Source organism: Zootoca vivipara, chromosome 10 (genome assembly GCF_965207765.1).
Source record: "Zootoca vivipara chromosome 10, rZooViv2.hap1.1, whole genome shotgun sequence".
Classification (NCBI taxonomy): Eukaryota; Metazoa; Chordata; class Lepidosauria; order Squamata; family Lacertidae; genus Zootoca; species Zootoca vivipara.
The window spans coordinates 50709724-50721891 of NC_142593.1; the positions used below are offsets into that span (position 1 = coordinate 50709724).

The 12168-nt window shown below is 46.2% G+C and overlaps 1 protein-coding gene across 2 annotated transcripts in view; it reads left to right on the top strand.

The window, feature by feature from the left end:
* Positions 1-12168, top strand: part of MBD2 (methyl-CpG binding domain protein 2) — a 49728-nt gene that overhangs the window by 24939 nt on the left and 12621 nt on the right. The window contains exons 2-5 of one of the 2 annotated variants that reach the window (XM_035100566.3): positions 1398-1557; positions 3776-3913; positions 10706-10796; positions 11622-11799. In XM_035100566.3, coding sequence (XP_034956457.1) covers positions 1398-1557; positions 3776-3913; positions 10706-10796; positions 11622-11799 — 567 coding nt within the window. The remainder of the gene's footprint in view (positions 1-1397; positions 1558-3775; positions 3914-10705; positions 10797-11621; positions 11800-12168) is intronic. The other variant, XM_060280361.2, reaches the window with a different exon arrangement.

The following is a 12168-nucleotide window of genomic DNA, read 5'->3' on the forward strand; positions in this document are numbered from 1 at the left end:
TCCTACTCACGTCCTGTTCACTGCTGAGCAGGGTCAATTGCACATTTCATGGCAGCCAGCTGGCTACGTTTTTGCCCCGGTGTTTCCTGTGAAGATCACGCAGAGTGCGATGGAGTGGCGCATGTTCCCCTAAATGCACGTTAGGCATGTTCCAGGGACACACTGGTAAGTGTGTGTCTCTCCCGCCCTTACGGCAAAGTATTTGGAGATACACAGCTCCTCTTTGCAAACCTTGTGCATGGTCCAAACAGAAGCGTAAAAGCAAGTGTGCCTGGTGCTGCAATTGGATTGGCTGCAAAGATGTGGTTTAAACACCTGGTGGAAGCCTAGATGCCCCTTCATGTTTCTTTTAAAGCAGGCTTGGCCAGCACGAATCTCTGCTGAAAGACCAGCAACAACTTTAGCGGCCTTGTTTTCTTGACAGCTTTCAGTTCCAGCTGGTCATTGTAAGACTTCTGTGAATGAAAGAAACGGTCCCCAAGCTTGCTTTCTTCCTCTTCCCTCCCACTCCTCTTTCCTTTGGTGTTGTGACTTCTGGCCCTGGCCCTTGGGTTTACAATCTGCCTTAATAGGTGGCGTTTGTAACCTACTCTGCCCCCCTCCTTTTTCCTGCTGAAGCGAAGGATGGAAAAGTTGTGTATTTATTCGATTTATATACTGCCCTTTATGGAAAGATCTCAGGGTGGTGTACAACATTAGAAACACGTTGCAAACATCACTGACAAAAAAAAAGCAAAAAAAAAAAAGCACACTGACAGGCAGCCTAACGGTAAAATAATCACAACATAAATCAATTAGTACGTATCAATTATATATTGTAAATCAATTACTGATCTAGGGACCAGTGTAGGCTCAGTGGTCAGGATTGAATCTGTAGCAAGCTTAGGCCTGCAGGCAAGTTCTATTCAGTTCTATTCCTCCAGTGTTCAGGATTCCTCCCTTCCTTGGCTCAACTTGGTGCCTTCAGTGACTACTTTTGTCTGGCTGGAATGTGTCCTTGAACAAAGGATGGAGATATGTTTAAACCTCTGACCTTTGCATAGCTGGATTGTAACTGCTGTGCAGAGGAAGGTCACAACCATTCCTTTGCTGTCCTTTAGACTCTGGCCTGGCTTGTCGTGTCTCCCCACCCCACCCCCTGGCGAGAAAAAGGTTGCTTATAAGGAAATGTGGCCTTTGGGCAGAAAAATACATGTGTTAAAAGCTCCACAATGCCAGTTACTGGAAACCCCAGGCGGTGAGAGTGCCCCTGTGTTGGGGTCTGGCTTGCGGTTTTTCCTGCAGGCAACTGGTTGGCCACAGGATGCTGGATTTAGGTGGGCCTTTGGCCTGATCCAGCCAGGAGTACTAAGTTCTGAGTGAAGCATGTCTCATTCTCCTGTTCTTTATATTTGCAGTCCGAGTGGGAAGAAATTCCGAAGCAAGCCCCAGTTGTCGAGATACTTGGGGAATACTGTTGACCTCAGCAGTTTTGACTTCAGGACAGGGAAGATGATGCCTAGTAAATTACAGAAGAACAAGCAGAGGTTAAGGAACGATTCGCTCAGTCAAAACAAGGTTTGTTCACAAGCACACTTTATAGATGTGTCAGTTCCATAAACTCTTCGCAACTCCTATCAGCTTCTCCCTGACATCTTTGCATTTATCTTGATCAGTAGTGGAGGGGTTTGCTTGGTTTTCCATTTTTCTTTTTCTTTTTGCAATGCTTTGGCAGTGACAAAATAAATAGAAGTAAGCCTGGAACATAACCCTTGAAAATAATTCAACAAAACTTCTGCGTGTATAATCAAAGGTACCAAATGTCACTGCTTTCCATCTGTATGATGAACAACGATAAGGCTGGCAAAACACTTCCAGGGAACATTTTGATGCAACAGGTGATGGCCAAGAGATTACCTTGTGCATTTTCACAATGTTGTCAACGCCGTTCATCATAGGGGGAGCAAAAGTAGGTTTTTTTTGGCAGGAAGGCTGCATTAAAGGGCATTGCAGGGGCCGATCTTCAGGCCAGGATTCCAGTAGTTAAGGGATCAGTTGATCTGCATTGCTCTCATCCTCCCTGGAAATGGCAGAAAGGCAATGGGCTGAATTCAAAGCGGTTTGGCATTCCATTGACCCACTGGCACCTCACTCTGCTCCAGAGGCTCCCATCTCCCCTGGGCCTGATTTAGAGGGTGCACAGGAAAGGGTCTGCAGGGGAAAGGAGTGGGGTAGTTCTCCTCTTGTGCTAGCAGAACAGAAGTAGTAGATCATTACATTTGCACGGTGCATCGATTTTACTTGGCACAGGAATCTCTTTTTGGTTGCTGATACAGCTCTGTCTCAGAGCAGGGCTTTCAGTGTGGCTGCCCCTGTTCTGCGGAACAGCATTCCTGTCGAGAAATCACTGGAGTGCCCTAACTGCACTTACAAGGAAGCAAACAGAGAACAATCTTGTTCTGACAAGCTTTTCCAGCTGCGCAAAGAGGCCTCTGCCAACAGGTGTCCGCTTTGTATTGTTTCAGGACATATCTGCCTTCCTAGCTCAGTTGGTAAGAGCAAAAGACTCGCAATCTCAGGGTCGTGTGTTAAAGCCCCTTGTTGGGCAAAACATCCCTGTATTGTAGGGGTCCCTTCCAACTCTAGGATTCTATGATCTTTTGTTTCGTTGTTGCTTTGTGACGGTTTTTCTTCTGTTTTGTATATCACCTTCAGATATATGTTGAAGGCTGATTGATTGATAATAAAATTAAGAATGGAGCCATTACTTCTCTCGTAAAAACATAAGAAGGGATTGCTGGATCAGGCCAGTGGCCCATCAAGCCCAGCATCCTGTTCTCACAGTGGCCAATCAGATGCCTATGGGAAACCCGCAAGCAGGATTCAAACAAGACCACTCCCCCCCCCCGTGTTTTCCAGCAACTGGTACAGTATTCAGATGCATTTCTGCCCCCCACTGTGGAGACAGAGCATAGACAGTATGGCTGGCTAATCCTCTTTTAAAGCCATCTAACTTGGTGGCTGTTTAAGTGCTGTTCTGTCCTCTCTCCCCTTCCTTAGTGACCCTAGACAGTCAGGATCAAGTGCAATGAACGCTACATATCCTGTCCGGTTCAGTGATGTGAAGACGTCACTGAGGTCGAAACAAAGCGAAGTGAGGCAATGCTTTCCCGGACTAGTCAGTCATATGGGTGTTCCTTGCCAAGTGGATCACTGATTGACCTCACTGGAAATCGACTTTCCAGGCAGTTACAGCTTCCTTCCAATGTGATCCTGGAAAACCACTCCAGGAAGGGGATGCTTTTGGCTGTTATGGATAAAGTTCTATGTATGTTCTTTCAGCTCGGCTCCAGGTGAAAAGCATCCTTGCATCAAAATGTCCCCAAATAAAAACCTCCCTCTTCAGTAACCTTGCATGCAGGCAAGCAAAAGGCATTATCAGAATTCCAACCGGGCAGAAACCTCATGGAGGATGTGAAGCAGGACCACAGAGTGGGTATGGCTGTGGCTGTGATGTAGTGAGAGTCCTGAGGGCCAGGTAAAAAGGCTTGGAGGGCCACATTTTCCCCCACCCTTGCCGTACATGCATAGGTAAGCTGGTCCATGAAATTTTCCCAAAGTGTAGTTTATCATGGTAACTCCTTCTTTTAAAAAAACATTTAGGGTTCAGGAGAAAAATACAAGCAAGTTCTTGCATGTCCCGCCGTGATTACCAGCCATGTAATAACTTCTCTTGTTTCCCTGTTCTGCTTATCAGCTGTGTGATAACACGTGGTTTTCTCCTGTCTTCGAATAGGGCAAGCCAGATTTAAACACAACACTGCCAATCAGACAAACGGCGTCTATTTTTAAACAGCCGGTCACCAAAGTTACCAACCATCCTAGCAACAAAGTGAAGTCCGATCCACAGCGAGTGATTGAACAGCCCAGACAGGTAACTGGGGGCGATGGGTGGTTTCTGATACAGCCCAGAAGGACAGCAATTGGAAACTATTTTGTCACAGAGGAAATGACGTGAAATACTGGGACACCTGCCAATTGGCAGCTGTGGTCAAATATCCACCATTGTATTCCATTTTTATTACAGAAATACAAAATCGACGCCGTCCAAATATCAACATGATGCTTAATGTGCAAGACGCTTCACATTAATACTTTTTTTATATAATTTAATAATTCCTTCAGTAGCACCTTAAAGACCAACTAAGTTTTTATTTTGGTATGAGCTTTCGTGTGCATGCACACTTCATCAGATACACTGAAACAGAAGTCACAGAAGTAATTTAGATAGAGAAAAATGTAATTTGCATGAAGGAAAAGCAATGCAAGATTATTTAAATGACCGGCTCATCTTAAACAAGGCTAACAAAGTGTTCCAACAACTCAACGAAAGGAATAAGAAAGTCATGAAAGCTAATTTATTTTTATTTATTGCATTTGTGACTCACCTTTCCTCCAGGAAGAGCTCAAGGCTACATGATCCCACCCTCACAATAGCCCTGTGAGGCTGAGAGATGGTGACTAACCCATGGTCACTCAGTGAGCTTTGTGACTGAGTAAGGATTCGAAGCCGCCTCTCCCTTTTTCTAGTCTGATACTCCCACCACTACAGCCTCCGCATATTGTATTCTGGGGCACCGTAAAGAGCTTCCCCTCAGAACTGTTTTCATTCAGAAGTTCCACTGGTATTACTGGGGCTCGAATTCCCTATTAGGATTGCAGCCTTAGGACCAGGTCACAGTTTCTTTGTATGTGTGTGAGAATATTGACTTTTCACATATCCTGCGAGCCCATACTCTTGGTTCCCTGGGTGAGTCAAAGGCTTTTCCTGGATGTCTGTTTCTTCTCTGCTCCCCAGATGCATCAGTTGGAAGTCCTTTTGATCTTCCTGGATGATTAGGTCCTCCTAAAATAGGTTAACCCTTCGAGATGACTTGGCAGACTTGTGGGAGAAACTCTTTCAGTTCTCCAGCAGAAGGCATGATCTGGTCTGTTAGAAAGGGTATGTGTGTAATATTGGTTCTGTTGTGGGCCTGGCTGTTACCTTTTATATTTCCACAGTGAGAGCTGTTGTTCAACAATGGAACAGACTCCCTCGGGAGGTGGTGGACTCTCCTTCCTTGGAGGTTTTTAAGCAGAGGTTGGATGGCCATCTGCCATGGATGCTTTAGTTGAGATACTTGCATTGCAGGGAGTTGCACTAGGTGACCCTCGGGGTAACTCCCAACTCAGGCATAGGCAAACTCGGCCCTCCAGATGTTTTGGGACTACAATTCCCATCATCCCTGACCACTGGTCCTGTTAGCTAGGGATCATGGGAGTTGTAGTCTGAAAAGGAGAAACCGAGAGCATACTTAAGAGCATGCTCCTGATCAGGGCCGGCTGTAGGTATAGTCCCGGTGGCGCGGGGCGCCAGGGCGCCGGGCTGGCAGGTGGGGCGCTGCACGGTGAAGCCGGGGGCACCGGAGCGATGTCTGCGCCTCAGCCCCAGGGCGCCTGACCTGCTTGAGACTGCCCTGCTCCTGATTTTTCTTTCACAGCCACAGTTTGAAGTGTCAGTCACCTGGCATCCTATGACATCAGGTGAGGGACAGGTGGTTCACCCACCCCACCTGTCAAAAGTGGCCCACACAGGGTTAACTGCTCCTGGATCTAGCCCTAGTGGTGGAGATGGGGGAAGACCTCTCTGCCTGATGAGACCTTGAAGAGTTGCTTCCAGCCAAAGTCGGGATGATTCGTTTATAAGGCAACTTCTCCCTCTGTATATATATATTCATAATGTTGGAGACCATTCCATGCACAAAAGAATGAAGAACTCTCTCGAATCCTCCAGACCCTAGCTGCCATTTCCCAGTAGCTACGGACCAGTGCTCCCAGCACAATATCTCCAACATGGATTTCTTAAGTGTTCTAGAACTGCAAAGGCATTGTTACTGTGACAGCTCTGCAGAAAAGCTTGCGAAGAAGGCGCTGAGCTTTGAAACCTAAGGAGCAGTCTAAAAAAAGCTGAAATGGGAGCAGCTTTAGGCTTCAGGTTAATCAAGTGTCTTTTTCTTTGTGTTACGAATGTGTTGAATAGGGAAGGGGTCCATTTCAGACATTCAGACCTGCATTAAAAGCTGTCCATATTAGCAGAGAGCCAGCCTTGAGTGTTTGCATGCTCGGAACCACTCAGACAATATCCTTGTGAGTACAGGTGGTTTGTCTGATATAACTAAGGCTTCCTATTTGTTCATGCAGCACCTCGTTTCATTTTGTGCAGTGCTGAGCTTATCATGAGGAGACTGTAGCTCAACCATAGGCATTCCAAGGTCCTGGTTTCTCAATCCCCAGAACCTTCAGTAAAAACAGAACCGAAAAGATCACATATTGTAGAAGCTGACTAAATGCCAGCTCCTTCAACCGTTCCTCATAAGGCCTGGTTTCCAAACCCTTGATCATCAACCCTTCCTCAAGCTTGTTAGTATCCTTCTTAAATTGTGACGCCCAGAACTGGACACAGTATTCCAGGTGTGGTCTGACCAAGGCAAAATAGGGTGGTGCTATTACATCCCTTGATCTGGACTCTATACTTCTGTTGATGCAGCCTAGAATAGCATTAGCTTTGTTTGCTGCTGCATCACACTGTTGACTCAGGGAAAGAACTCTGGGGAGCCACTGCTGTGAGCTGAAGGGGCAAATAGTCTTACTTGGTGTAAGTGACCTGGCAGGACCCAAGCCAGCAGTAATTCACATTGAGCGAGCTGGAGTTACCTCTTTCTTAGCAAAACAGGATCAGCACAGGAATTTCAGGCCTAACGGGCACAGCAACTCAGGTCTTGCCCCCATGAAGTAGTTGCTGAGACTAAAGATCCCTGCCTCCCCACAACCAGCTATGTCTCTCTCCTCTCCAGGATGTTTCCCAAGCAATCTGAGATTGCGCCTCCGTGCCTGCCTTTGCTCCTCCCACTTCATGCCTCTCCTGCCTCTTCACAAGCCTGACCCATCTCTGCGTCTTGGCCTCCTCCTCCCCTTCAGCTTCTGCCTCCGATTCTGGATTTCTCTCTTACTAAGCCCTGTTATAGGGGACCCAGGTGGTGCTGTGGTTAAACCACTGAGCCTAGGGCTTGCTGATCAGAAGGTCGGCGGTTCGAATCCCTGTGACGAGGTGAGCTCCCGTTGCTTGGTCCCAGCTCCTGCCAACCTAGCAGTTCGAAAGCACGTCAAAATGCAAGTAGATAAATAGGAACCGCTACAGCAGGAAGGTAAACGGCATTTCCATGTGCTGCTCTGGTTTGCCAGAAGTGGCTTTGTCATGCTGGCCACATGACCTGGAAGTTGTACGCTGGCTCCCTCGGCCAATAATGCGAGATGAGCACGCAACCCCAGAGTCGGTCACAACTGGACCTAATGGTCAGGGGTCCCTTTACCTTTACCTTAAGCCCTGTTATGTCTTCAGTTTCCAACACCCCCTCCTTCCAGTCTTCTCCCTCTGATCACTCATTGCCATCCCACCATCAAACCCAGGGCTCTGAGCCTTCTTCCTCTTGGGGTTCCCCAGCTGGTTCCTCCCACCATTCCTCTGTGTCCAACCAGTCCATGACCTCATCTTCATCCATTTCCATCGCATGATTGATGTTGCTGCAGGCCTAGATGTCTGATACAGACAACTGATTTCTCCTCTCCCTCAACACCTCTGGCATTGCTTTTAAAAAGTAGGCATCTTGTTTACTGCTGCACCCAAACTGTGGCATATCTTGCCCCATGAGGTTTAGATGATCTCCTCTCTTCAACCATCTTCCACCTGCTAGGAAAGTCATTTTTGTTCCGGGAGACATTTTGCCCTGTCGAGCAGAGAGTATTTTGCTCCCAGATTTGCTGTGCCTGTTCTGCCTCATACTACGTTCCATGCATGTTCAATCTGTGTACACCATTGCTTGAACTGGTACACCCGGTTATTCAAGTGTGATATACAATGAGTGTACCGTCTGTGTACCTGTGTTCACAACAGTTGAGCTGTAGAAATCAACGAGTGTTTGCTCTTTTGTACACACACTTGTACATGTGTATTTGACAGCTTGTACCTGGGTTCAGTGTAATGTGCAAACATGCTTTTGAATTTTTTTGGTGTGGATGTCTCTATGATGATGTTGTTTTAATTGATTTAAGCTGATCTGAATACCCATATGCAGTAGAAGGGTAGAGATAATTATATACAGTGGTACCTCTACTTACGAATTTAATGCGTTCCGAACGCACATTCGTAAGTCGAAAAAAATTGTAAGTCGAATCCCATAGGAATGCATTGGGAGAAAAAATTCGTAAGTCGAAGCAACCCTATCTAAAAATTCGTAAGTAGAAAAAATCTAAACCGCATCCAAGATGGCGGACAGAGCTCCGTTTGTAAGTAGAAACATTCGTAAGTAGAGTTATTCATAAGTAGAGGTACCACTGTACAGGCATCCATATAAACACACAAGGTAAAGTAGCAAAGGCTGTTGATGATAGTCTGGTAAAGGAAAACAGGAATGAAATAATTGAGTTGTCTTGCAAAATGTGTAAATATGGACTGAAGTTGGTCACTGCCATGATTGTCTTAAAAGCGATCTTAATTGGACAACCAGATATTAATGGCTTGTGTAGAGAGCACTGAAACAAAGCAATTACGTTACGTACAAAACTCATCCATCACATTATCGCTCTGACCAGGGTCTACAGGGATCACCAAACTCATCTGACATAATTGTAACCTAAATTGATTTTTTAAAATCAGCTAAATGGGAACATTTTATATAGTTCTTACAGTAATCATGCCAATTGTATCATTTTAGTTCCTATTTAAGTTAAATTAAGTAGATGTTTTAAAAATTGTACTGTCATTTTCATAATGAAAAATTACTTGGGGGATAACGGAAAATGCTCCAATTATTAATTAAGGAGTTGCAATTGAATGCCTTGGTTTTCAGGAAAGGAGCACTTTTCAAAATAATCTAATTAGGTGCCATATGTAAGCTCTCCCTTTGCGTGATACATCCACTTGCTTAGGGTGGTATTCAGCTAAGTTTTACTCACAGTAGGCCCATTGAAATTAATGGCAATGTCTTAGACAGGCACCCCCAAACTGCTGCCCTCCAGATGTTTTGGCCTACAACTCCCATGATCCCTAGCTAACAGGACCAGTGATCAGGGAAGATGGGAATTGTAGTCCAAAACATCTGGAGGGCCGAAGTTTGGGGGTGCCTGGTCTTAGACATGTTCATTAATTTCAGGGGGGTCTCATGGTAAGCAGCAAGGTTGATAATTCAACTAAGTTTTACTTAAACTTAGTTCAACTACTCCCCTTGCTGATGAGCCTTATTTTTTCATTTTGTCTTTCCTTCAATGTGTACTTCTCTCTCTCTCCCCGCCCCCCCCTCTTCCCATCAGCTCTGCGAAGCATATTAGACTGAGATATAGCTAACTGGGCCAAGCTTACCCATGGCTGAGCATGGATTCAAATCTGGGTCTCCTTGGTCTACGGCAGGCATCCCCAGACTTCGGCCCTCCAGATGTTTTGGATTACAATTCCCATCTTCCCCGACCACTGATCCTGTTAGCTAGGGATCATTGGAGTTGTAGGCCAAAACATCTGGAGGGCCGCAGTTTGGGGATGCTTGGTCTACAGTCTTTGCAGATTTACCTGCATGTGCAAGTTCACAAGCACCTTACTGATGCACATTTTTTTCAGGTGCTGAACTTAGTCACTCTGTGCCACAGGGCATATTACACTTACACTAGGGCAGAATTAGCAACTGAGACGCCAAATCAAAGTTTAGCTGGTCCCAGTGAGTGATTTCCAACACAGATAGCACCTTCAGAAGAGGACTTTTCTTTAGGACAGCAGTAGGAGAGGAGAGGGTTAAATTCTCCCGCCACACCTGCTATGCTCCTTGTAATTATCCATTGCTCTCCCTGCAGCTGATGCTATCTGCATTTTTTAAAAACAGCAACAGCCCCCAACAAAGGTGCCTTCTGCATCACACTTAGTTTGGTCCTCGGGTGAGTATCCTTGAAAGCTACCCCCTTTTAAGTTGACCATGCAACACTAGCATATTGAAAGCAATCAAGGGCTCAAGACGATTGTCCTTAAAGCTAAAGGATATTAATGTCAGAACTCTTAACTGGAAAAAGTGTGTGTATGCTTAATTGTTGCTTAATTGGTTTTGCATCAGTTTAAAGTAAGCAAGCATAGCCGGCACTCATCTGCCTTGGAGCAATCAGGTGTTGGTTTGTCCTGTACACAAGTCCCATTCAGGTGTGTGGGGAAGCAACTGTGTTATTGGGCAGCGACTGTTCATTTCGCAAGTCTTTGTGCAAGAGAACTTCCCGGAGGATAGTTTCTCTTCAGTAGCAAAGCTCCGCAGGGAACTGGCACCCAGAATCTGCCCTGGAAGTAACCTTAAAAAGGAATAAAAACAAGGGGTGTTTGCTTTAGTATCACCGCAAGCTGCTTTTGAGAGGTTGATTGCATCTAAATAAATGGGGCATAAATATTTGAACTAAACCCACAAATAAACAAAACGATTCCGTCTGCTTTTTCGTTAAGTTGGCAGCGTGCAGAGGCTGTCTGTAAATCTTCCAGCGCTGTTGCAGAAGGGATTAAGTTTATGCCTATAAAATGAATATTCCGTCTTGGTTTTCCCACCCCACCCCCCTGCAGTGTTTTTGTTACTTTTTCCATTTTAAATTAACCCTTCAATCTTTTCAGCTTTTCTGGGAGAAGAGACTGCAAGGCTTGAGCGCATCAGATGTGAGCGAGCAGATCATAAAATCCATGGAGCTGCCGAAAGGCCTTCAAGGTACTCTTTGCATCTGAAGGGGTGGGGAGGGCCCCCAGTGTCCACATTGTAGCTTCACATCTTGGTATGCTGGTGGAAGGCTAAAGGGTGATAAGAACATAACAGCAGTGGCCCTGCTGGTTCAGACCAAAGTTTCATTTAGTCCAGATTCTCAGGTGTGCAGCAACTAGTCCTATTCTGTGAGCAACAGCCTGTTTGGTATGGGGAGAAATTCCCTTTGAGGTTTCATTACAGAGGCTGTCACCAAATTCCCAGTTTGTCTATTCATTATAGGACAGAGTCCAGAGTCTGCGAGAACTTCCCATTAGGAAACATGGTATATAGTAAAGATAGTCACCTTAGATATTTCTGGAAGAGTCAGGATGGGGAGGTGGTCTCCACCATTCCTCCTCTGCCCAGTCCCTGAAATTGCCCCACCATCTTTTAGTCAACCGCAGTCCATGGAAATGGTATGTGTTAGAACCCCCCTTGTACCATATCTGCAGTTGCTTTGGCCATTAGGTTCTTCCGAAGCTGGTTCTTGCCAATTTTGTGGTTAGGCCGCCCTCTTGCCTCACAGATAATTGATTGTCCAGAATTCCTATAGTGTTGAGCAGTGTCAAGCTTTCCCACACTAAGCAGGAAGATGAACTGAATGGGGCCAGCACGGTGTGGGGTGAGATCCCTGTGTGTGTGTGTCCCTGCATGCTTCATCTCCCTCCCATGTGCTCTTTGACTACCTGACTAGGCTCTGGGATGGGAGGTTTGGGATTCTTGCCACCGGATCCTGCCTATTGAACTCTGCTCTGGTGAACCTTATTGACAAGGGCTGCGTTTGCATTCCAGGGGTTGGCCCGGGGAACAACGACGACACCCTCCTGTCTGCTGTTGCCAGCGCACTGCACACGAGTTCTGCCCCCATTACAGGGCAGCTCTCTGCTGCTGTTGAGAAGAACCCAGCCGTGTGGCTGAACACCTCCCAACCTCTCTGCAAAGCCTTCATCGTCACGGACGAGGACATTAGGTAAGTCCTTGCCGCTGTCCTTGCCCCCACTGCCGCTGAAGGGCTTTTCCTCTCACCGCAACCAGCCCCATTCTCTGTGGGGTGGATGGAATTCACTCCTTTTATCACTACGTGTGTTCACATTGCACACACACTTCCTCTCCTTCTCCCGAGTTGATTTCTGGATCTTGCCAACTTTTCAGACTTCTGACCTTACAGTTTTACCACACTGCTGTTTCGAAGGTCTTCTATGAGCTCAGTCTTGTCCATTGCACCCCCTTGCAGTTTGTTGAAGAACCGTTGAACTTTCAGACATTGGGCTGCAATGGGAGGACCTGTAGCTAGAAGCGCAAGTTGGGCAAGCCGTGGTGCCACGCTTGCTGGATTGAT